At 41.8% G+C, this 26,996-nt stretch overlaps 2 protein-coding genes across 2 annotated transcripts in view; both read right to left on the minus strand.

The window, feature by feature from the left end:
• The window catches only part of LOC117453601 (cadherin-related tumor suppressor-like), a 221,288-nt gene that overhangs the window by 119,345 nt on the left and 74,947 nt on the right, over positions 1–26,996 (minus strand).
• LOC117453900 (protocadherin Fat 4-like) lies at positions 30–25,653 on the minus strand. Its single transcript, XM_071204678.1, has 9 exons — positions 23,054–25,653; positions 21,392–22,235; positions 19,899–21,217; positions 15,503–18,067; positions 12,121–12,921; positions 7,766–10,330; positions 3,895–6,279; positions 640–3,024; positions 30–65 (listed from the first exon to the last, which is right to left on the minus strand). The coding sequence occupies exons 1-9, from the start codon at positions 25,502–25,504 to the stop codon at positions 30–32; spliced, it is 15,351 nt and encodes a 5,116-aa protein (XP_071060779.1). The 5' UTR covers positions 25,505–25,653.

Raw genomic sequence — 26,996 nt, forward strand, 5'->3', positions numbered from 1 at the left:
CAGGAAATGCTCACGACAAATGCTGCTCTTTAAATCCTCACAGGACACACGGTCTTCTCTCTAAGCTGCAAAACAATGAATGGAGATAAAGGGGTGGACCACGGAACTGCTTATTTGGACAGTAAGTCAGTGACGTATCAACAGCGGCGCTCAGAGCCCGTCCACGGTAATGTTTGTGGTGGTTTAAATAGGAACACTTTTAATATACAAGCGTTTGGATGCATATCGATGTATAATGGGATAGCTTCTGACTTTAGACCTCAATAACACAAACATAATAATAACAACAACACAACAAATGATGATTCCAACAACCTAACTGGTAAGGGCAATTTATTTTTGGAAATGCTGAGAGACGTTCCCAATGTTGCTGTTATTATTATTATTATTATTATTATTATTATTATTTTTATTATTATTATTGTTATTATTATAGGCAATTGATTTGTATAAAAGGTGACATTTAAGGAAGTTAAAGGTCTTCGGAACAGAAAGCTTTTTCACTAAAAGAGGAGCTGTCCAACATATGGTGGTGAAACTGACCGCTTGCACTTGTTCTCAGAAATAAACTGTAACCAAATACTATTTATTCGAAGAAACAATATTCAAGAAGTAAATACTTTGCAAATTGCACCTCACCTCTAAAGGAGAGTCAGGTTCATCCAGGATGCTCTTTTCACTCTGCATCCGCTGCATCGTCCCTGTAGAACTGGGGTCCATTATCAGCACGTTCTGACTACCTGCTCCGCCGAACTTACAGTCACTTTTTCTGGAGTCAGTCGTCCTGCACACCTCGTAGTTGTACACGTGTTGGAGAGTCCCTGTCCCCAAAGTGTCTGAGTAACGTGGAGGATAATAAGGAATCACAGGGAGATTGGAGTGACACATGATGCGAGACTGTCTCCACCTGTAGATCTTCACTGATATAATAACCACTAAACACGTGATGAAGAGGAAGGACACTACAGCCAGAGCCAGCACTAAGTAAAAAGTCAGGTTGTCATTGTACTCCTTGTCCTGTGTAAAGTCAGTGAACTCAGACAGCACTTCCGGGAAGCTGTCAGCCACCACCACGTTAACAATGACTGTAGCTGAACGAGAGGGCTGCCCGTTGTCCTCCACTATAACAGACAGTCTTTGTTTCACAGCATCTTTATCAGTCACCTGGCGGATAGTCCTTATTTCTCCATTCTGTAAGCCCACTTCAAACAGCGCCCTGTCTGTGGCTTTCTGCAGTTTATAGGAGAGCCAGGCATTCTGTCCAGAGTCCACATCAACAGCCACCACTTTAGTGACCAGATAGCCCACATCTGCTGAACGAGGCACCATCTCAGCCACCAGAGAGCCACCAGTCTGGACTGGGTACAGGACCTGAGGAGGGTTGTCGTTCTGGTCCTGGATCAGTATTTTCACAGTCACGTTGCTACTCAGTGGAGGAGAGCCTCCATCCTGAGCTTTGACCCGGAAGTGGAAGTCTTTGATCTGCTCATAGTCAAAAGAGCGCACTGCATGGATGACTCCACTATCAGCACTAACGGACACATAAGAGGAGACTGGCACTCCGTTAACAGAGGAGTCCTCCAGGATGTAAGAAACACGGGCATTCTGGTTCCAGTCAGCGTCTCTGGCTCTCACTGTGAATACAGAGAGGCCTGGTGTGTTGTTTTCTACAATGTAGGCCTCATATGAGCTGCTCTCAAAGACAGGCGCGTTATCATTCACATCAGAGATCTGTAAGCTGAGAGTGACGCTGCTGGAGAGGGAGGGCACTCCCTCATCAGAGCAGGTCACTGTTATATTATACTGAGAAGCTATCTCTCTGTCTAACTCACTATCTGTAACTAAACTATAGAAATTATCTGTAGATGTTTTCAAAGTGAATGGCACATTTTCACAGATCACACATTTTACGTTTCCGTTTTCTCCAGAGTCTATGTCCTCAATATTTATCATTGTAACGACTGTATTGAGTTCGGCATCCTCTGATATCACATTTGACTTTGACATGATGTTAATTTCAGGCTTGTTGTCATTTACATCTTGCACATCGATAATTATTTTACAAGAATCTGTGAGTCCTCCCTCGTCACTAGCACGTACATTTATTTGAAAGTGTCTTGACTTTTCAAAGTCAATATTTCCAATCAATGACACTTCGCCGTTTTCTTTATTCAACGCAAATACTTTCCTGATATTTCCTAATGTATTTGTGATTGAATAAGTTATTCTACCATTAGAACCGTGATCTGCATCTGAAGCTGTGACAGTGGCAACGACTGTGCCTTTAGGTGAGTTTTCAGTAACTGCAGACTTGTATGTGGGCTGTGTAAAAACGGGGGCATTATCATTAGCGTCTAAAACTGTAATAACAATCAGCATTGTCCCTGACAGCTGCGGCTCTCCTCCGTCTACAGCCGTTAACACAAGAGATATCTGCTCTTGTTTCTCTCTGTCTAAAGGCTTCTGTAGCACCATCTCGACGTGTTTATTTCCATCTGTGTTACTGTCCAGTTTTAGAGAAAAATTATCAGTTGGTTTTAATTCGTAGTTTTGAACACCATTAATCCCAACATCGAGATCTTCAGCCCTTTCAAGAACGAATTTTGCCCCGATCACCGCGGACTCACTTATTTTAAACGCAATTTCATTTTTTTCAAAGGTTGGTGCGTTATCATTGATATCTGTTATCTGTACAGTAACACTGTAAAACTCCATAGGATTCTCCAAAATAATCTGAAAATGTAAAGCGCAAAGTGCGGTCTCTGTACACAGCACCTCTCTGTCGATTCTCTGTTTCACGAGGAGGACTCCTCTTTCTCTGTTCAGCTCGATGTACTCGCCGCTATTCCTCGTATAGATTTTAGCTTTGCCTGATAGCAAACGTTTGATATCTAAACCCAAATCTTGCACTATATTGCCGACTAAAGAGCCTTTCGCCATTTCCTCCGGAACAGTATAGCTGACCTGCCCGAAAACAGATTCGAGGGAAAGGAGAGAGATAAACAGCAGTACTTGCCGATTCATTGTTCAATCCGTTTTTTTCCACCAAGAGACTCCACGGTGCTTACATCCAAAACACAGATATCCTCAGATTCCAATGTCAAAGCTCAAAAGAAAAGCAGCATATCCCAATCATTTAAAACTAAAGGCTTGCAGATAAAAATCTCTCCTTTTATATTTCCAAAAAATATCTCCAAAACGGAATCCTCCGTGTTTGCCCGTCGTGATCTCTTTGTACTGTGACGCTGCTACATGGGAGGTGCTGATACAACGTGCTGTTACCACCAACACGCTGGTCAACAGCGGCCCTAAGAGTCCATATTAGAAAACTGCAGAACACCGACTACAATTCAGCTCAGGAGAACACACTGCGATCAATCTAGAAATCTAACTGCAATGAATGTACTTCAGTTTTCTCTTTGATTTAACAAACAACAACATAACGTTTTTTCGTCAAAATGCATCATGTGTACCGATTATGATAGTACAATAATATATTTGAATATGAAGGATGCAAAATAAAGGACTGATATCTTGTCTATCACGAAACATCTATCATACTGTATGTGATGCTTCAGGGATGAAATATATATCTAAACAATACAATTACAACTACAGCTACTAATGTTACTGCTGATTATGGAAATTGTATTATTATTAATGATATTATAAAACCACAACATAACGCATTGTTTCCTTCAAGGACATGGGTTGAAGATGTAAATATAGGGCATTTATTTTGGGGAATAATCATGTGAATCCCAAATTGTCAGTCACTGAGGGCAACATTGCAAATAAGGTGGTACGAGCATTTGTTTGTTACTCAAAGGGAAAATAGTGCAATTAATGACATTTAAATAATACATTACTGAAACGGTATTAAAGCAGGCTAACCTCTAGAGGAGAGTCAGGTTCATCCAGGATGCTCTTTTCACTCTGTATCCGCTGCATCGTCCCTGTAGAACTGGGGTCCATTATCAGCACGTTCTGACTACCTGCTCCGCCGAACTTACAGTCACTCTTTCTGGAGTCAGTCGTCCTGCACACCTCGTAGTTGTACACGTGTTGGAGAGTCCCTGTCCCCAAAGTGTCTGAGTAACGTGGAGGATAATATGGAATCACAGGGAGATTGGAGTGACACATGATGCGAGACTGTCTCCACCTGTAGATCTTCACTGATATAATAACCACTAAACACGTGATGAAGAGGAAGGACACTACAGCCAGAGCCAGCACTAAGTAAAAAGTCAGGTTGTCATTGTACTCCTTGTCCTGTGTAAAGTCAGTGAACTCAGACAGCACTTCCGGGAAGCTGTCAGCCACCACCACGTTAACAATGACTGCAGCTGAACGAGAGGGCTGCCCGTTGTCCTCCACTATAACAGACAGTCTTTGTTTCACAGCATCTTTATCAGTCACCTGGCGGATAGTCCTTATTTCTCCATTCTGTAAGCCCACTTCAAACAGCGCCCTGTCTGTGGCTTTCTGCAGTTTATAGGAGAGCCAGGCATTCTGTCCAGAGTCCACATCAACAGCCACCACTTTAGTGACCAGATAGCCCACATCTGCTGAACGAGGCACCATCTCAGCCACCAGAGAGCCACCAGTCTGGACTGGGTACAGGACCTGAGGAGGGTTGTCGTTCTGGTCCTGGATCAGTATTTTCACAGTCACGTTGCTACTGAGTGGAGGAGAGCCTCCATCCTGAGCTTTGACCCGGAAGTGGAAGTCTTTGATCTGCTCGTAGTCAAAAGAGCGCACTGCATGGATGACTCCACTATCAGCACTAACAGACACATATGAGGAGACTGCCACTCCGTTAACAGAGGAGTCCTCCAGGATGTAAGAAACACGGGCATTCTGGTTCCAGTCAGCGTCTCTGGCTCTCACTGTGAACACAGAGAGGCCTGGTGTGTTGTTTTCTACAATGTAGGCCTCATATGAGCTGCTCTCAAAGACAGGAGCGTTATCATTCACATCAGAGATCTGCAAGGTGAGAGTGACGCTGCTGGAGAGGGAGGGCACTCCTTCATCTGAGCAGGTCACTGTTATATTATACTGAGAAGCTATCTCTCTGTCTAAAACACTATCTGTCACTAAACTATAGAAATTATTTGTAGATTTCTTTAGAGCGAAAGGTATATTTTCGTTGATTAAGCATTTCACGTTACCGTTTTCTCCGGAGTCTAAGTCCTCAATATTTATCATTGTAACGACTGTATTGAGTTCGGCATCTTCTGATATCACATTTGACTTCGACATTATGTTAATTTCAGGCTCGTTGTCATTCATGTCTTGTACATCAACAAATAATTTGCACGAATCTGTGAGTCCACCCTCGTCACTAGCAAGCAGATTTATTTGATAGTTCCGTGAATCTTCAAAGTCAATATTTCCAATTAATAAAACTTCACCGTTTTGTTCATTTACCTCAAATATTTTCCTGACATCGTCTAATGTATTTGTGATTGAATATGTTATTTTACAATTAGCACCGTGATCTGCATCTGAAGCTGTGACAGTGGCAACGACTGTGCCTTTAGGTGAGTTTTCAGTAACTGCAGACTTGTATGTGGGCCGTGTAAAAACGGGGGCATTATCATTGACGTCTAAAACTGTAATAACAATCAGCATTGTCCCTGACATCTGCGGCTCTCCTCCGTCTACAGCCGTTAACACAAGAGATATCTGCTCTTGTTTCTCTCTGTCTAAAGGCTTCTGTAGCACCATCTCGACGTGTTTATTCCCATCTGCGTTATTGTGGATTTTCAGAGTAAAATGATCATTTGGTTTTAATTCGTATCTTTGAAGATCATTAAGTCCAACATCAAGATCAACAGCTCTTTCTAGCACGAATTTTGCTCCGGTGATTGCTGACTCGCTAATTTTGAATTTCTTTTCGCTTTTTTCAAAGGTGGGTGCATTATCATTGACATCTGTAATCTGGACTGTCACACTGTAAAACTCCATAGGATTCTCCAAAATAATCTGAAAATGTAAAGCACAAGGCGTCGTCTGTCTGCAGAGAGCCTCTCTGTCTATTCTCTGTTTGACGAGGAGGACTCCTCTTTCTCTGTTCAGCTCAACGTACTCATCGCTGTCTCGGGTATAAATTCGAGCTTTACCAGAAGTCAAACGTGTGCTTTCCAAACCTAAATCTTTTACTATGTTGCCTACTAAAGAGCCTTTTGCCATTTCCTCCGGTATTGTGTAGCTCACCTGCCCGATAACCGAGCCGAGCGAAAGGAGGGAGATGAACAACAGCGCTTGTCCTTTCATTGTTCAATCCTTGGTTTTTTTCAGCAAAATCCCACAGTCCGGTTAAATATCCAACAAAATACAATCCACTTCAATGTCAAACGACAATTTCACAGCTATACAATCCACACAGTAAATAGATACGTCTCAAATATCGTCGTGAGTTTTTTGATATTCAACACATCCCGAGTCAGTTGTCTTGCCGTCGTGTTCTCTCTTCTTTATGATGATGTTACATGGGAGGTGCTGCTAGACCTACTCTCAGCCGTGCACACTCTGGTCAACAGCGGCCCTTAGAGTCCACCATGGAAAACTGCAGCAAACCAACATCAACCAATCTGCCCAGCAGACTTATTGGAAATGTTTTAGTTTAGTTTAGTTTAGTTTATTTATTTATTTCGAGCGTGTAAAACCAAAGAAAATACAAATGAAACAAAAGATGATACAGACATGATACAGTACTATACAAATGAATGCAATAACAAAACGAAATATTTAATTAATAATTGAATAATCTGTAGTATCATTGTCTGATATCAATAAACAACAAAGCTTTAGCTAATTACACGTCCGACACGTTGACTTGAATAAGGTAACAAGTAACATAAATGGCCACATAAAACGTGTTTATGGCCATGATTTCTCTCATTTGTTTGAATCTTTAGAAATAGAACTATGTTCAAGAAAATTTAAACTGCATCTGAATCCAAAATAAATACAAATACAATTGATTGGAATGACTACTATAATCAAATGATGTCAAATAAATTAATGGAGGGGGAAATTCTGAGTCCAGAAAAGTCGCTGTCGAAGGTACTGAAATTATTGAAGTGTAAAACAGCCAACATTGCTGTCTTTTCATGCAGATACAAGTAATGCAATACCATGTGAGAATAATGATGTCACTGATTTTTATAAAAATATTTTTTTTTGATGTAAATTATGAGAACAACAAGCCATCGATAAAAAACGTGTTCCGTCTGCTCAATATGAACGACAATTAATTTAAATATCTTAAAACAAAAACAGCCAGCCAATCAAATACTGAACAATACTTCTCCAAAACTATTACTGACTCTAATATAAGTGTAGATAACGACATACCTAATTACCAATATTGTAAATTAAATATTATACAATATAACTATAATGTAATAGAGGGAACCTTTGACATGAACTTGAGGTGTTTAAAACTACATAAACTAGGTTTTTCTAACGAAAGCTATAAAATATGTGCTATTAGCAAGGTCTGTATAAATGAAAAAAAGTGATTAAGCAATCGAAGCTTTAAGGGAGTTTTCTGTTCACTTAAACACACAAGGAATTGAAGACAAAATACGATGCATGTGGAATAATATGACAGCCAACACTTATTCAGTATTCGGGCGGTGGGATCTGTCCATGGTTCTGAAAACACCGAAATGGCGTGCTTCAGTTCCCAAATATTGCAACTAAGCACAGAAAGAGATACAAGAACACATAAGATATGCTTACTTATTTAACTAACCTCTAGAGGAGAGTCAGGTTCATCCAGGATGCTCTTTTCACTCTGTATCCGCTGCATCGTCCCTGTAGAACTGGGGTCCATTATCAGCACGTTCTGACTACCGGCTCCGCCGAACTTACAGTCACTCTTTCTGGAGTCAGTCGTCCTGCACACCTCGTAGTTGTACACGTGTTGGAGAGTCCCTGTCCCCAAAGTGTCTGAGTAACGTGGAGGATAATAAGGAATCACAGGGAGATTGGAGTGACACATGATGCGAGACTGTCTCCACCTGTAGATCTTCACTGATATAATAACCACTAAACACGTGATGAAGAGGAAGGACACTACAGCCAGAGCCAGCACTAAGTAAAAAGTCAGGTTGTCATTGTACTCCTTGTCCTGTGTAAAGTCAGTGAACTCAGACAGCACTTCCGGGAAGCTGTCAGCCACCACCACGTTAACAATGACTGCAGCTGAACGAGAGGGCTGCCCGTTGTCCTCCACTATAACAGACAGTCTTTGTTTCACAGCATCTTTATCAGTCACCTGGCGGATAGTCCTTATTTCTCCATTCTGTAAGCCCACTTCAAACAGCGCCCTGTCTGTGGCTTTCTGCAGTTTATAGGAGAGCCAGGCATTCTGTCCAGAGTCCACATCAACAGCCACCACTTTAGTGACCAGATAGCCCACATCTGCTGAACGAGGCACCATCTCAGCCACCAGAGAGCCACCAGTCTGGACTGGGTACAGGACCTGAGGAGGGTTGTCGTTCTGGTCCTGGATCAGTATTTTAACTGTGGCCACTGAACTCAGAGGAGGGGATCCAGCATCGCGAGCAGTTACGTTAAATTCAAACCACTTGATCTGCTCATAATCAAAAGACCTCACTGCATGAATGACACCATTTTCTGAATTGACTGACACTAAGGAAGTCACAGCCGCCCCATTAATCTCTTTCTCCTCCAGAAAGTAAGAAACTCGAGCGTTTTGACCCCAGTCTGAATCACTAGCACTCAGAGTGAACACAGAAAACCCCGGAGAGTTATTCTCTGGTATATTCTTACTATATTCTGATTGGTCAAATCTGGGCGGGCTGTCATTCACGTCAGAAACTTTTACATTTATGTTTTTACTGCTGGTCAGAGGCGGGGAGCCTTGGTCAGAGACGGTGATGGTGATATTGTACTCAGGAATACTTTCTCTGTCTAAGTAGTCTTCAGTTACTATAGTATAATATCCTGTTAATGAGGACTCCATTTTGAAAGGTATGTCAGAGTTGATGGAGCATTTTACAACACCGTTACCATCAGAGTCTTCATCATCAACATTAATAACAGCTATAGTTGTACCTGGAGGAGAATCCTCAGATATAGAGTTCGAAAATGACATCAGCTGAATTGTAGGGATGTTGTCATTCTCGTCAATTATTTGAATAATAACTTTGCACGTATCTGAATATCCACCATGATCACTAGCCTGTATTTTTAATTGAAAGGTCTTTGATTCTTCAAAATCCAGATTACCTGCAACTTTAATTTCTCCAGTTTTGACGTTTACTTCAAAAATATTTTTCGCCTCTCTGGCAACATTAGCTATGGAATAAGATACTTCACCATTGACTCCTTTGTCTGCATCAGTTGCACTCACAGAGGTAACCACTGTTCCTGTCGGAGAGTTTTCCTTGACTTCTGCTTTATAAACAGGCTGGCTGCACACTGGCGCATTATCGTTAGCATCCAGCACAGTGATGTGAATGCGCACTGTCCCTGATCTGTGCGGCTCCCCTCCATCTGAAGCAATCAGCACGAGATCGTGAGTCTCCTCTTTCTCCCGGTCTAACGGGGTTTGTAAAACCATTTCGATCTGTTTTTCTCCATCAGGCTGGATCTGCACTTCCAGTTTGAAATGATCTGAGGGTTTAAGCATGTACTTTTGAATATCATTGATTCCCACATCCGGATCATCAGCGCTCACCAAAGAAAAGCGAGTCCCTGATGTAACGCTTTCTACTATTTTTAAATGTATTTCATCCTTAGGAAAAGACGGACTGTTATCATTTATGTCTATCACCTCCACTGTTACACGGTAAAGCTGGATTGGGTTTTCTAAAATGAGCTCGAAACTGAAGCTACAGGGCGTCGTCTTTCTACACAGCTCTTCTCGATCGATCCGCTCTTTAATAACAAGGCTGCCTTTGTCTCGGTTTAAATCAACGTACTGTCGGCTTCCTTTGGTAATAATGCGAGCTTTACCTGATATGAGCCTCGTCACATCCAAACCTAAATCTCTAGCGATGTTTCCAACAAAAGATCCTTCTGCCTGCTCCTCCGGTACGGAGTACCGAGCCTGTCCAGCTACTGAGCTCAGCTCGAAAAGACAAAGAGTCACAAACAGTGTTTGCCATCGGCCTCTGCGCGCGGGTATCCACAAACAAGCCATCATAAATCCAGACGTACAGACGCCGAAATCCCTTCCAATGCAAAACTGATGTAAATAAATCCATAAATTGAAAAACGATGTTTTCAGCAGGAAATGCTCACGACAAATGCTGCTCTTTAAATCCTCACAGGACACACCGTCTTCTCTCTAAGCTGTAAAACACTGAAGGGAGATAAAGGGGTGGACCACTGCACTGCTTATTTGGACAGTAAGTCAGTGATGAATCAACAGCGGCGCTCAGAGCCCATCCACGGTAATGTGTATGGTATGAACACTATTCAAACAGCTTATGGGCTACGTTATATTCTAGTTTTAAGTATTAATTGGATTCTCTCATGAAATAGGTGTGGGAATCTGACGTCATTGTCACCTGACGGTGTCACCTGATGCGGTCACATGACCGGTGACCGGGTAAACAGGAAGCCATACAAAGTTTGCCGTCAGATCAAGAAAGTCTCTCTTTGCTGCACGGTCACTGGTCTTCTCCCTCTCACAAAGATAGGAATAACAGTTTTAAGGTGGTTTTATGGTCTTTTAAATTAACTTATGCAAGTGGCTAATTTAGTTTAGGTTTTATTTGGGAGAGTGCAAGACGAGATTTTACCGTTGACGGAGGGAAACTCTCCCGACAGGCACGAGACTGGCTCTGTTACGAGCAATTTGCTTTTAAACGGCGTTTTAAACATACTTTTTAATTGTGTTTTAAGCAACCTATGTGTTTTACAGAGTTTAATGCACACAACCGGCCCAGCAACACGGGATATTCAGTGACCATTTCGCCGGGAGGATTGAGCTGAGTTGGAAAATAACTCTGAAAATGCCTTGTTTTTAACTCTTTCATTTTATATTGAGTTGGTGAATGAGGCTGGCAACTATATGTTATGTTTGTTTCCTTTTCAAAAGGTCCAGGCCAGCCACTGTCCTATAGTGTTTTTTGTATTTTCTTGTTCATCTTCTTGTTTGTGTCTTAGGTCTCTGCGGCGTAGGCCTGGGCCCGGGTGGAACGCTGCCTGTCTTCAGTGTGGGACTGCACGGTGCACTTTCTTTTCTGTTTGCTAAATATCTCACTGTTATTATTTTATAGAGATTGTGGTGATATTGCATGCTTTCGTTGTTTTGATGTGTGGCTTTTCTTGTTTTTGTCCCTCACGATTAGCAGGCACTGCAACGCAGCGGACCAGGCCTGCCCAACTGAAGAGGGTAACTTATACGTGTTGAATTATAGTTGCCTTGTTAACACTTTACATTAATTTACATTTTAAACAGTTTCCAATACTTGTTAAATAAAGCTGCATTATATTTTTGGAATTCATGCCTCTGTCGTAATTGAACCTATTAAGGGAAGCTTACAAATCGGTCCACGACATACATTTAGGGTCCACGGGTTCCTCCTGCCCCTTAGCAGGAGGTGGTGTTGTCAGTCGCTTTACATATATGGTAACCTCAGTCACGGTTACCACATAGGTGTAAATAAATATTACGATTGTACACTGAGCAATGTTCACACAAGTAATTTCGGTTTATGATGATACTGACATCACGGGAGTTCTAATGTAATTATTACCGTTAATATCATAACTGGGGCAATATGGTGAAAAATCAGTGATTAGGCCTACCTATGGAACAGAATACAGAATAAAAAAGGTTAATCTCAATATGTAGAAATGCCTGTCGCAAACAAGACAAGACTGTGGTTAATTGTATGTCGATTTCCCTTATTGGGTCGGTATCGTGTTTGACAATTTAAGAAAAAAATAAAATGGCGTTGTTTAGGAATTTATTTCACAACGAATCCATCGAAGGTTTTAGGACCATGGCCAGTGACACCAAGACGCTACTAGCAGCTGTGTGTGTGCAATTTCCCCCAACTACTGATGTAAAAAGAGAAAGGCAACGAAAAAAAAAAAAAAGGATGTACCATTAAATATTATACTCACCAAAGTTGACATTTGAGATTGGTTGCTTGACAGCTGCTGGTCCAACTGCGGGGTATCAGTCCCAGCTCCATCCACACTGACTAAACTTTGACTCATCGATTGCATATATTTCATGTCACTTTTTCTGGAGTCAGTTGTCCTGCACACCTCGTAGTTGTACACGTGTTGGAGAGTCCCTGTCCCCAAAGTGTCTGAGTAACGTGGAGGATAATAAGGAATCACAGGGAGATTGGAGTGAAACACTTGCTCGCGTCTCCACCTGTAGATCTTCACTGATATAATAATCACTAAACACGTGATGAAGAGGAAGGACACTACAGCCAGAGCCAGCACTAAGTAAAAAGTCAGGTTGTCATTGTACTCCTTGTCCTGTGTAAAGTCAGTGAACTCAGACAGCACTTCCGGGAAGCTGTCAGCCACCACCACGTTAACAATGACTGCAGCTGAACGAGAGGGCTGCCCGTTGTCCTCCACTATAACAGACAGTCTTTGTTTCACAGCATCTTTATCAGTCACCTGGCGGATAGTCCTTATTTCTCCATTCTGTAAGCCCACTTCAAACAGCGCCCTGTCTGTGGCTTTCTGCAGTTTATAGGAGAGCCAGGCATTCTGTCCAGAGTCCACATCAACAGCCACCACTTTAGTGACCAGATAGCCCACATCTGCTGAACGAGGCACCATCTCAGCCACCAGAGAGCCACCAGTCTGGACTGGGGATAGGACCTGAGGAGGGTTGTCGTTCTGGTCTTGAATATTTATTTTAACTGTGGCATTACTGCTTAAAGGTGGGGAACCCCCATCCTGCCCTTTTACAAAAATATCAAGAGTTTTAATTTGCTCAGTCAAATGATCGAACTGCTTGTATAACTCCACTTTCCGCGTTAACAGATATGTAGGTGGATATGGGGTTACCGTTTAATTGAGTATCAATAAGCAGGTAAGACAGTCGTGCGTTTTGGCCTGAGTCAGAGTCGTGTGCTTTTACGGAAAACACAGATAACCCTGGAGAGTTATTCTCTATGATATAAGCTTCATAATAACTCATAAATATGGGGGCATTATCATTTACGTCGGATATTCGAAGTTGTATTGTCTTGTTAGTCGAGAGTGGGGGGTTACCTTCATCCATTGCCGTGAAAGTTATATTATAATCAGGATTACGCTCTCTGTCAAGAACACCATTTGTTACCAAAGTATAATAATTCTTTAGAGATGAGTGGATTGTGAATGGGATGTTGCCGTTTACTGAACAGTCTACTTTACCATTTTTGCCTGAATCTAGGTCTTTTACGTTTATGATAGCAACAGTAGTCCCACTAGGAGAATCCTCTGCGATGGCACTAGAAGACGAGGTTAATGTTATCAAAGGCATATTATCGTTTACATCCGTCACCTCAATAATTACATTTGTTGATGTGCTTTGTCCTCCTTGATCTTTTGCTTGCACACCAATCTCATAGATTTGATTATCTTCATAATCAATCATGCCATTTACAGTTAAATCTCCGCTGTTTTCATCCAGATTAAATAGTTCAGCAACATTACTAGACATGCGATTAAAATGGTATGTAACACGACCATTTATCCCTTCATCTGCATCTGTTGCGCTCAAACTCACCACTAAGGTTCCTTTTGGAACATTTTCATTAACAGACGATTTGAAAATTGATTGCGTAAAAACGGGAGCATTGTCATTTGTGTCTCGGACAGTAATGTGTATTTTTAATGACCCTGATCTTTGAGGTTCTCCTCCGTCAACAGCAGTTAGCGTAAGAAGCATATTTTCATCTTTCTCGCGGTCTAAAGCACTGGAAAGATACAGCTGTGCATATTTGTGACCATTTTGGCTGGACAGAACCTTAATATTAAAATGTGTTGTTGGGTGTAACGTATAGTTGTGTAAAGCGTTTATGCCAACATCAGGGTCCGTGGCACTCTCTTGTAATATTTCTGTTCCCGGAAGAGCAGATTCGACAATTTCTACATGCACTTCTTTCTCATGAAACACGGGTGCATTATCATTAACATCCAACACTTCCACTAAAACGCTATGAAGTTGCATTGGATTCATCATAATCATTTCAATATTCAGGCTACAGGGCGCTGTCTGCCCGCAGAGCTGCTCTCTATCTATCCTTTCTCCCACGACAAGAATCCCTTTGTCTGCATCCAGCCTGATGTATTCGCTGCTATCGCCGCTAACAATTCGACCACCGCCTGAAACAAGTCCTTTAGCGTCGATACCCAAATCTTCAGCAATATTGCCTACGTATGAGCCCTTTCTCATCTCCTCGGGGACAGAGTAGCGGATCTGACAGACTGTCGTTTCAAAGAGAAAAACGAGAATGAAGGCCCGTACTTTCCCTGTCATCACGGGTTTACTGCTGATAAAAGCCATATTCACGAATACATCCAAACTACTCCACATGAGAGTATGTTGCAAAAAGCCGACCTATTCCCCTGTATCGTCCTTCTGTCGATGTGATTATAATCCACTGTGTGACAACGCATACATTAGGAGAAAAAACATTGGTGAGAATAAAGACCGTATTTCCTGCTCTCAGCGGAACACTGAGGAGCACTGGAGGTGTAGCTGCATTTCTAACCCTTCACATGTTTTTTGAAGACCAACAGCGGCCCTTAGAGTGCGAAGTGAAGATAACAAGTGAGGTAACAAAAACAAAAAGGAAATACATGTCTCTTTCAATAAAAGTTGAGTGTTGAGCGGCCAGAAAACGTTGTTTGTATATGATTCATGTTTTGAGTGCATTTATAACGGTTACAACTGAAAATAATACATGCACTGACAGGAAAATATAAAGTGGAAGAGCAAAAATACTGCTTGAGACATGTTGTGTCTTCCTGGTCGAATGTACTTATTGTAAGTCGCTTTGGATAACAGCGTCAGCTAAATGCAATGTAATGTAATGTAATGTTAAGTGGAAACTCTATTGCCATAGTATTGCTGCTGTCTGCCTCCACAAAAGCAAACCTTTGCATTTATTCGGAAAGACAATAAGTCTTTTTTATTTGAAGAAATACAACTATTTAGTTTTATACTACTATATAAAACTAAATATTTAATGACATGTTAGTCAAACGTATCGGCACCAGAGAACACCTTTTTCAGTGAGCATTTACTGACACTGTTTCCACTTAATGGCTCTATACTGCGAGAAGCTGTCCATCAAGGATGGTACTGAAAGTAAACCTTTCTTGCAATTTATAAACAATTGCTTGATTAATAGAAACCTCTAAAGGAGAGTCAGGTTCAACCAGAATTAAATGGAAAGTGTGTATTAGATTGAAACAAGCGATATATTGCAAACTCAGTTCAGTACAAGATCAAAATAAAAATAAAAACCTTTATATTGCACCTCACCTCTAAAGGAGAGTCAGGTTCATCCAGGATGCTCTTTTCACTCTGCATCCGCTGCATCGTCCCTGTAGAACTGGGGTCCATTATCAGCACGTTCTGACTACCTGCTCCGCCGAACTTACAGTCACTCTTTCTGGAGTCAGTCGTCCTGCACACCTCGTAGTTGTACACGTGTTGGAGAGTCCCTGTCCCCAAAGTGTCTGAGTAACGTGGAGGATAATAAGGAATCACAGGGAGATTGGAGTGACACATGATGCGAGACTGTCTCCACCTGTAGATCTTCACTGATATAATAACCACCAAACACGTGATGAAGAGGAAGGACACTACAGCCAGAGCCAGCACTAAGTAAAAAGTCAGGTTGTCATTGTACTCCTTGTCCTGTGTAAAGTCAGTGAACTCAGACAGCACTTCCGGGAAGCTGTCAGCCACCACCACGTTAACAATGACTGCAGCTGAACGAGAGGGCTGCCCGTTGTCCTCCACTATAACAGACAGTCTTTGTTTCACAGCATCTTTATCAGTCACCTGGCGGATAGTCCTTATTTCTCCATTCTGTAAGCCCACTTCAAACAGCGCCCTGTCTGTGGCTTTCTGCAGTTTATAGGAGAGCCAGGCATTCTGTCCAGAGTCCACATCAACAGCCACCACTTTAGTGACCAGATAGCCCACATCTGCTGAACGAGGCACCATCTCAGCCACCAGAGAGCCACCAGTCTGGACTGGGTACAGGACCTGAGGAGGGTTGTCGTTCTGGTCCTGGATCAGTATTTTAACTGTGGCCACTGAACTCAGAGGAGGGGATCCAGCATCGCGAGCAGTTACGTTAAATTCAAACCACTTGATCTGCTCATAATCAAAAGACCTCACTGCATGAATGACACCATTTTCTGAATTGACTGACACAAAGGAAGTCACAGCCGCCCCATTAATCTCTTTCTCCTCTAGAAAGTAAGAAACTCGAGCGTTTTGACCCCAGTCTGAATCACTAGCACTCAGAGTGAACACAGAAAACCCCGGAGTGTTATTCTCCGGTATATTCTTACTATATTCTGATTGGTCAAATCTGGGCGGGCTGTCATTCACGTCAGAAATCTTTACATTTATGTTTTTACTGCTGGTCAGAGGCGGGGAGCCTTGGTCAGAGACGGTGATGGTGATATTGTACTCAGGAATACTTTCTCTGTCTAAGTAGTCTTCGGTTACTATAGTGTAATATCCTGTTAATGAGGACTCAATTTTGAAAGGTATGTCAGAGTTGATGGAGCATTTTACAACACCGTTACCATCAGAGTCTTCATCATCAACATTCATAACAGCTATAGTTGTACCTGGAGGAGAATCCTCAGATATAGAGTTAGAAAATGACATCAGCTGAATTGTAGGGATGTTGTCATTCTCGTCAATTATTTGAATAATAACTCTGCACGTATCTGAATGTCCCCCGTGATCACTAGCCTGTATTTTTAATTGAAAGGTCTTAGATTCTTCAAAATCCAGATTACCTGCAACTTTAATTTCTCCAGTTTTGATGTTTACTTCAAAAATATTTGTCGCCTCTCTGGCAATATTAGCTATGTAATAAGATACTTCACCATACACTCCTTTATCTGCGTCAGTTGCACTCACAGAGGTAACCACTGTTCCTGTCGGAGAGTTTTCCTTGACTTCTGCTTTATAAACAGGCTGGCTGCACACTGGCGCATTATCGTTAGCATCCAGCACAGTGATGTGAATGCGCACTGTCCCTGATCTGTGCGGCTCCCCTCCATCTGAAGCAATCAGCACGAGATCGTGAGTCTCCTCTTTCTCCCGGTCCAACGGGGTTTGTAAAACAATTTCGATCTGTTTTTCTCCATCAGGCTGGATCTGCACTTCCAGTTTGAAATTATCTGAGGGTTTAAGCATGTACTTTTGAATATCATTGATTCCCACATCCGGATCATCAGCGCTCACCAAAGAAAAGCGAGTCCCTGATGTAACGCTTTCCACTATTTTTAAATGTATTTCATCCTTAGGAAAAGACGGGCTGTTATCATTTATGTCTATCACCTCCACTGTTACACGGTAAAGCTGGATTGGGTTTTCTAAAATGAGCTCGAAACTGAAGCTACAGGGCGTCGACTTTCTACATAGCTCTTCTCGATCGATTCGCTCTTTAATAACAAGGGTGCCTTTGTCTCGGTTTAAATCAACGTACTGTCGGCTTCCTTTTGTAATAATACGAGCTTTACCTGATATGAGCCTCGCCACATCCAAACCTAAATCTCTAGCGATGTTTCCAACAAAAGAGCCTTCTGCCTGCTCCTCCGGTACGGAGTACCGAGCCTGTCCAGCTACTGAGCTCAGCTCGAAAAGACAAAGAGTCACAAACAGTGCTTGCCATCGGCCTCTGCGCGCGGGTATCCACAAACAAGCCATCATAAATCCAGAGGTACAGACGCCGAAATCCCTTTCAATGCAAAACTGATGTAAATAAATCCATAAATCGAAAAACGATGTTTTCAGCAGGAATTGCTCACGACAAATGCTGCTCTTTAAATCCTCAGAGGACACATCGTCTTCTCTCTAAGCTGTAAAACACTGAAGGGAGATAAAGGGGTGGACCACTGCACTGCTTATTTGGACAGTAAGTCAGTGATGAATCAACAGCGGCGCTCAGAGCCCATCCACGGTAATGTGTATGGTGTGAACACTATTCAAACAGCTTATGGGCTACGTTATATTCTAGTTTTAAGTATTAATTGGATTCTCTCATGAAATAGGTGTGGGAATCTGACGTCATTGTCACCTGACGGTGTCACCTGATGCGGTCACATGACCGGTGACCGGGTAAACAGGAAGCCATACAAAGTATGCGGTCAGATCAAGAAGGTCTCTCTTTGCTGCACGGTCACTGGTCTTCTCCCTCTCACAAAGATAGGAATAACAGTTTTAAGGTGGTTTTATGGTATTTTAAATTAACTTATGCAAGTGGCTAATTTAGTTTAGGTTTTATTTGTGCGAGTGCAAGACGAGATTTTACCGTTGACGGACGTAAATTCTCCCGACAGGCACGAGACTGGCTCTGTTACGAGCAATTTGCTTTTAAACGGCGTTTTAAACAGACGTTTTTAATTGTGTTTTAAGCAACCTATGTGTTTTACAGAGTTTAATGCACACAACCGGCCCAGCAACACGGGATATTAAGTGACCATTTCCCCGGGAGGATTGAGCTGAGTTGGAAAATAACTCTGAAAACTCTTTCATTTTATATTGAGTTGGTGAACGAGGCTGGCAACTACATGTTATGTTTGTTTCCTTTTCAAAAGCACCAGGCTGTCCTATAGTGTTTTTCTTATATTTTCTTGTTCATTTTCTTCATGTGCAGTTTATGGCAATATAATCATTTTATTGTTTGTGTCTTAGGTTGCGCTCCTCTTCCTCTGCGGCGTAGGCCTGGGCCCGGGTGGAACGCTGCCTGCCTTCAGTGTGGGACTGCACGGTGTGACACTTTCTTTTCTGTATGCCAAATATCTCACTGTTATTATTTTTATAGAGATTGTGGTTTGAATATCGCATGCTTTCGTTGTTTTGGTGTGTGGCTTTTCTTCTTTTTGTCCCTCACGATTAGCAGGCACTGCAACCCAGCGGACCGGGCCTGCCCATCTGAGGAGGGTAACTTATACGTGTTGAATTATATTTGCCTTTTTAACACTTTGCATGAATTGACATTTTAAACAGTTTACAATACTTGTTAAATAAATCTGCATTATATTTTTGGAATTCATGCCTCTGTCGTAATTGAACCTATTAAGGGACGCTTTCAAATCGGTCCACGACATACACTTACATTTAGGGTCCACGGGTTCCTCCTGCCCCTTAGCAGGAGGTGGTGTTGTCAGTCGCTTTACATATATGGTAACCTCAGTCACGGTTACCACATAGGTGTAAATACATATTACGATTGTACACTGAGCAATGTTCACACAAGTAATTTCGGTTTATGATGATACTGACATCACGGGAGTTCTAATGTAATTATTACCGTTAATATCATAACTGGGGCAATATGGTGAAAAATCAGTGATTACCTATACGGAACAGAATACATAATAAAAAAGGTTAATCTCAATATGTAGAAATGCCTGTCGCAAACAAGACAAGACTGTGGTTAATTGTATGTCGATTTCCCTTATTGGGTCGGTATCGTGTTTGACAATTTAACAAAAAAAAAAATATGGCGTTGTTTAGGAATTTATTTCACAACGAATCCATCGAAGGTTTTAGGACCATGGCCAGTGACACCAAGACGCTACTAGCAGCTGTGTGTGTAATTTGCCCCAACTACTGATGTAAAATGAAAAAGAGAAAGGCAACGAAAAAAACAAAACCATGTACCATTAAATATTATACTCACCAAAGTTGACATTTGAGATTGGTTGCTTGACAGCTGCTGGTCCAACTGCGGTGTATCAGTCCCAGCTCCATCCACACTGACTAAACTTTGACTCATCGGTTGCATATATTTCATGTCACTCTTTCTGGAGTCAGTCGTCCTGCACACCTCGTAGTTGTACACGTGTTGGAGAGTCCCTGTCCCCAAAGTGTCTGAGTAACGTGGAGGATAATAAGGAATCACAGGGAGATTGGAGTGAAACACTTGCTCACGTCTCCACCTGTAGATCTTCACTGATAGAATAACCACTAAACACGTGATGAAGAGGAAGGACACTACAGCCAGAGCCAGCACTAAGTAAAAAGTCAGGTTGTCATTGTACTCCTTGTCCTGTGTAAAGTCAGTGAACTCAGACAGCACTTCCGGGAAGCTGTCAGCCACCACCACGTTAACAATGACTGCAGCTGAACGAGAGGGCTGCCCGTTGTCCTCCACTATAACAGACAGTCTTTGTTTCACAGCATCTTTATCAGTCACCTGGCGGATAGTCCTTATTTCTCCATTCTGTAAGCCCACTTCAAACAGCGCCCTGTCTGTGGCTTTCTGCAGTTTATAGGAGAGCCAGGCATTCTGTCCAGAGTCCACATCAACAGCCACCACTTTAGTGACCAGATAGCCCACATCTGCTGAACGAGGCACCATCTCAGCCACCAGAGAGCCACCAGTCTGGACTGGGTACAGGACCTGAGGAGGGTTGTCGTTCTGGTCCTGGATCAGTATTTTAACTGTGGCCACTGAACTCAGAGGAGGGGATCCAGCATCGCGAGCAGTTACGTTAAATTCAAACCACTTGATCTGCTCATAATCAAAAGACCTCACTGCATGAATGACACCATTTTCTGAATTGACTGACACAAAGGAAGTCACAGCCGCCCCATTAATCTCTTTCTCCTCTAGAAAGTAAGAAACTCGAGCGTTTTGACCCCAGTCTGAATCACTAGCACTCAGAGTGAACACAGAAAACCCCGGAGAGTTATTCTCCGGTATATTCTTACTATATTCTGATTGGTCAAATCTGGGCGGGCTGTCATTCACGTCAGAAATCTTTACATTTATGTTTTTACTGCTGGTCAGAGGCGGGGAGCCTTGGTCAGAGACGGTGATGGTGATATTATACTCCGGAATACTTTCTCTGTCTAAGTAGTCTTCGGTTACTATAGTATAATATCCTGTTAATGAGGACTCAATTTTGAAAGGTATGTCAGAGTTGATGGAGCACTTTACAACACCGTTACCATCAGAGTCTTCATCATCAACATTAATAACAGCTATAGTTGTACCTGGAGGAGAATCCTCAGATATAGAGTTCGAAAATGACATCAGCTGAATTGTAGGGATGTTGTCATTCTCGTCAATTATTTGAACAATAACATTACAAGTATCTGAATGTCCACCATGATCACTAGCCTTAACGTTTAATTGAAAGGTCTTAGATTTTTCAAAATCAAGATTACCTGCAACTTTAATATCTCCAGTTTTAACATTTACTTCAAAAAGCTGCTTCACCTCTCTGGCAACATTAGCAATGGAATAAGATACTTCACCATACACTCCTTTATCTGCATCAGTTGCACTCACAGAGGTAACCACTGTTCCTGTAGGAGAGTTTTCCTTGACTTCTGCTTTATAAACAGGCTGGCTGCACACTGGCGCATTATCGTTAGCATCCAGCACAGTGATGTGAATGCGCACTGTCCCTGATCTGTGCGGCTCCCCTCCATCTGAAGCAATCAGCACGAGATCGTGAGTCTCCTCTTTCTCCCGGTCCAACGGGGTTTGTAAAACAATTTCGACCAGATTTCCCCCATGAGACTGGCTTTGAACTTCCAATTTGAAATTATCTGAAGATTTAAGCACGTATTTTTGAATATCATGAATTCCCACATCTTGGTCATATGCACTCTCAAGTGAGAAGCGAGTCCCTGATGTAACACTTTCCACGATATTTAAATTGATTTCATCCTTAGGAAAAGACGGGCTGTTATCATTTATATCTATCACCTCCACTGTTACACGGTAAAGCTGGATTGGGTTTTCTAAAATGAGCTCGAAACTGAAGCTACAGGGCGTCGACTTTCCACACAGCTCTTCTCGGTCGATCCGCTCTTTAATAACAAGCGTGCCTTTGTCTCGGTTTAAATCAACGTACTGTCGGCTTCCTTTTGTAATAATGCGAGCTTTACCTGATATGAGCCTCGCCACATCCAAACCTAAATCTCTAGCGATGTTTCCAACAAAAGAGCCTTCTGCCTGCTCCTCCGGTACGGAGTACCGAGCCTGTCCAGCTACTGAGCTCAGCTCGAAAAGACAAAGAGTCACAAACAGTGCTTGCCATCGGCCTCTGCGCGCGGGTATCCACAAACAAGCCATCATAGATCCAGAGGTACAGACGCAGAAATCCCTTTCAATGCAAAACTGATGTAAATAAATCCAGGAATTGAATAGTAACTCTGTTTTCAGCAGGAAATGTTCACGACACAAATGCTGCTCTTTAAATCCTCACAGGACACACCGTCTTCTCTCTAAGCTGTAAAACACTGAAGGGAGATAAAGGGGTGGACCACGGCACTGCTGATTTGGACAGTAAGTCAGTGACGTGTCAACAGCGGCGCTCAGAGCCCATCCACGGTAATTTACGTGGTGGCAAAATATTAGGAACACTTTAAATAGTATACAATAAGCGTTTGGATGCATCTCGATGTATAATGGTATATGCTTCTGACTTTAAACAAACAAATAAATAAATGAATAAATAACAACACCACTAATGATTATTTCAATACCCTGATAGGGAATGTCGTCTTATATTTGGCAATGCTGAGACACTTGCCCACTATTATAATTATAAATATCATAACCATTATTATTATTATTATTATTATTATTAATAATAAGGCAATTGATCATGTATATGAGATGTCATTTCAAAGTAAAGGTTATGAAGAACGTTCAAGGTCAACGATACAGAAAGGTTTCTCACAGAAAGAGGAGCTGTCCACTATGGTGCTGACACGGAACGCTTGCACTTGTTTTCAGGTAAACTGTATCCAAATACGTAAGGATAATCCAGAAAAATAATATTAAAAACGAAAAATACTTTGCAAATTGCACCTCACCTCTAGAGGAGAGTCAGGTTCATCCAGGATGCTCTTTTCACTCTGTATCCGCTGCATCGTCCCTGTAGAACTGGGGTCCATTATCAGCACGTTCTGACTACCGGCTCCGCCGAACTTACAGTCACTCTTTCTGGAGTCAGTCGTCCTGCACACCTCGTAGTTGTACACGTGTTGGAGAGTCCCTGTCCCCAAAGTGTCTGAGTAACGTGGAGGATAATAAGGAATCACAGGGAGATTGGAGTGACACATGATGCGAGACTGTCTCCACCTGTAGATCTTCACTGATATAATAACCACTAAACACGTGATGAAGAGGAAGGACACTACAGCCAGAGCCAGCACTAAGTAAAAAGTCAGGTTGTCATTGTACTCCTTGTCCTGTGTAAAGTCAGTGAACTCAGACAGCACTTCCGGGAAGCTGTCAGCCACCACCACGTTAACAATGACTGCAGCTGAACGAGAGGGCTGCCCGTTGTCCTCCACTATAACAGACAGTCTTTGTTTCACAGCATCTTTATCAGTCACCTGGCGGATAGTCCTTATTTCTCCATTCTGTAAGCCCACTTCAAACAGCGCCCTGTCTGTGGCTTTCTGCAGTTTATAGGAGAGCCAGGCATTCTGTCCAGAGTCCACATCAACAGCCACCACTTTAGTGACCAGATAGCCCACATCTGCTGAACGAGGCACCATCTCAGCCACCAGAGAGCCACCAGTCTGGACTGGGTACAGGACCTGAGGAGGGTTGTCGTTCTGGTCCTGGATCAGTATTTTCACAGTCACGTTGCTACTGAGTGGAGGAGAGCCTCCGTCCTGAGCTTTAACTACCAGCTGAAGTTGTTTAATTTGCTCATAATCAAAAGAACGAAGTGCACTAAGAACTCCAGTTTCAGAGTTCAAAGACACATAAGTAGAAACTGGACTTCCACTGACTTGTGTTTCCGCTAAAAGATAAGAGACTCTGGCGTTTTGGTTCCAATCAGAGTCCCGTGCGCTGACAGCAAATATAGTCGCTCCAGGTGAATTGTTCTCTGTTATGTAAGCGGAGTAACTATTTTTATTAAACAAAGGTGCGTTATCATTTACATCAGATATTTTAAGATGTAATTGTGTTGAGCTAGAAAGTGGGGGAGAGCCCATATCAGTGGCTGTTATTGTTATATTATACTCGGAGACAGATTCTCTATCAAAGTGTTGATCTGAGATCAAATTGTAATAATTTGTTAGAGAAGATTCTATCTTAAAGGGAAGTTTACCATCTATTGAACATTTTATTTGCCCATTTCTTTCAGAGTCTGGATCTTTTATGTTTAAAATGGCAATTGTTGTACCAGGAAGGGCATCCTCAGAAACGGGGCTTGAAAAAGACATAATATTTATAACAGGGGAATTGTCGTTAACATCTAGAACATCAAATATAATTTTACTTGTTCCTGTTAAACCACCCTGATCCTTTGCCTCTACCCTCACTTCGTATTTTCTGTCTTTTTCATAATCTATCTGCCCAGACACAGAAACTATGCCGGTGTTTTCATCAACACTGAATAAATTTGCTGCACTTCCTTTAGTCTTGGACAAACTGTAAGTAATATGTCCATTTGAACCACTGTCCGCGTCTGTGGCATTTACTGAGATAATGATCGTGCCTTTCATTGTGTTTTCCATCACAGATGCTTTATACACTGATTGGTTAAAAACCGGAATATTGTCGTTTGCATCTAACACAGTGACATCTATATTTACTGTACCGGATCTCTGGGGAGTTCCTCCATCAACTGCGATCAGTTTTAAAGACAGATGGGGATGTAGCTCTCTGTCTAAAGGCTTCTGCATCACCATTTCAACATATTTACTTCCATCTGGATTTGCATGTTTCTTCAAAATAAAATTATCGTTTGGTGATAAAATATAATCTTGCAACGAGTTTTTCCCCACATCTAGATCCTCTGCACCCTGCAGTGGAAACTGTACTCCCGCAGAAGCCAATTCACTTACTTCAAAACAGATAGGCTTATCTCTATTTGGAAAGCTGGGAGCGTGATCATTGATATCTAAAACCTCAACAGTTACTCTGTGCAGTTCCATTGGATTTTCTAAAATCACCTCAAAGCTGAAGCTACACGGCGTTTCGTCTCCACAAAGCTCCTCTCGGTCTATTCTCTCTTTCACGACTAGAATCCCTTTGTCCGTCTTCAGCTCGGTGTAGTGGATGTTTTCTCCGGTCACGATACGGGCCCGCCCAGAACGAAGCCTCTTCAGATCCAACCCGAGATCCTGTGCTACATTACCGATAACAGAGCCTTTCTTCATCTCCTCTGGAATAGAATAACGAATCTGCGCACCTACCATATTAACCGTGTGAAGCAGCAACATAAGCAGTCCTATTTGCCCTCGAAATCCATAAAACAATGGCAGTCTTGCGCATATGAAGGTGAGAGATCCCCGTAATGCCATCACGGCAACACAGAATAAAAAAATCTGTAACCAGTGGATAAGACGGTAAAACTAGTGTCGATATATCCGTGTGTTGGTGGTTAATCACGTCCTCCGCACTTTAAACCCTAAACCTCGACAAAACACAGAGAGCCTTCTCCACTGTATAGTCTGCTTAGGGATGGACTGAATGACGACATTTAACAGGATTTCATTTACTGACCAACAGCGTCGCTTAGAGTCAAAAAGCTGAACATAAATTACAGCAAATACCACACTAAAGCTCTGATCTATGGTAGAAATAATTTTTATTTCAGAAAATCTTTAAAAAAATACTCATTTTATTTGGTAAAACTCAAATACTTTGCCATTCAACATGTTATTTAATACCAGATTCTGTGTATAAGTTTTACGAAAGAGAACATGTGTAAATAAAAGAAAATGTAATGAGTAATGTAATAAAAGTTGTCTACAGTGCTCAAGGTCGAAAAAGAAAAAACAAACACATATATATATAATCAATGAAATGGTTATCTTCATGGACAACACATATGCATGTTTAAAAGCGACAAACGTTTGATTGACTCCCTACAATGATTCAGCGCTTTGAAGGTCTTATAAATCCCTCTCCTAGAAAGTGCAGGATCCTGGTTCTACTTAAGACATTGCACAGCACTGTTCAAAATGCATGTGTTGCTAACGTAAACCACACTAACTGCATCTTTCTTTTCCAACCGTGAATATGTTTTACCTGCTCAAGTGCCAAAAACAATTTCCCAAATTGGTATAACTAAAATAAATTGTATCTAAACAATGATTATGTTTCCAGAACACTTTGCACACATCTGAAGGCTGAACATTACTGATGCTGCATTACTTTCCTCACAACACTGTAGACAACTAATAAAAGTTGTCTACAGTGCTCACGGTCGACGAAGAAAAAACAAACACATATATATATATATTTCATGAAAACACATATATATATATTTCATGTATATATAATCAATAAAAAGGTCATATTAATTTACAAAAAATGTGCATGTTTAAAAGCAAAACACGTTTGATTGACTCCCTAAAATGATTCAGCAGTTTGAAGGTCTTATAAATCCCTCACCTAAAGCACACTCATGAAAGTGGAGCATCCTGGTTCTACTTAAGACATTGCACAGCGCTGTTCAAAATGCATGTGTTGCTAACTTAAACCACACTAACTGCATCTCTCTTTTCCAAGCGTGACCTGCTCTTGTGACGAAACAGTTTCCCAAATGTGTATAACTAAAATAAATGGCATCTAAACAATGATTACGTTGCCAGAGTACTGCACACACATCTGAAGGCTGCACATTATGATGCTGCATTACTTTCCTCACAACGCATTGAGACAGAATGCAGTAAATAACACATGTGAAAATCATTCAGGAGCCATTTGCTTTCCACAGGCTTATCTTTGCAATGTTTAAAACACAGCATTTCGATCAGGTTGTGTAAGAAATACAAGCTGTCCCTGGTG

Source organism: Pseudochaenichthys georgianus, chromosome 10 (genome assembly GCF_902827115.2).
Source record: "Pseudochaenichthys georgianus chromosome 10, fPseGeo1.2, whole genome shotgun sequence".
NCBI lineage: Eukaryota > Metazoa > Chordata > Actinopteri > Perciformes > Channichthyidae > Pseudochaenichthys > Pseudochaenichthys georgianus.

What these genes read in the sequence shown, in the direction of transcription:
- LOC117453900 (XM_071204678.1), bottom strand. Translation starts at nt 25,504, where the DNA reads ATGGCATTACGGGGATCTCTCACCTTCATATGCGCAAGACTGCCATTG. An exon ending in TGGAGATATTAAAGTTGCAG is followed by an intron (nt 21,218 to 21,391) that starts GTAATCTTGATT and finishes ATTCTCCTCCAG; the next exon opens with GTACAACTATAGCTGTTATT. An exon ending in AATCTCAAATGTCAACTTTG is followed by an intron (nt 10,331 to 12,120) that starts GTGAGTATAATA and finishes TTTACAGCTTAG; the next exon opens with AGAGAAGACGGTGTGTCCTG.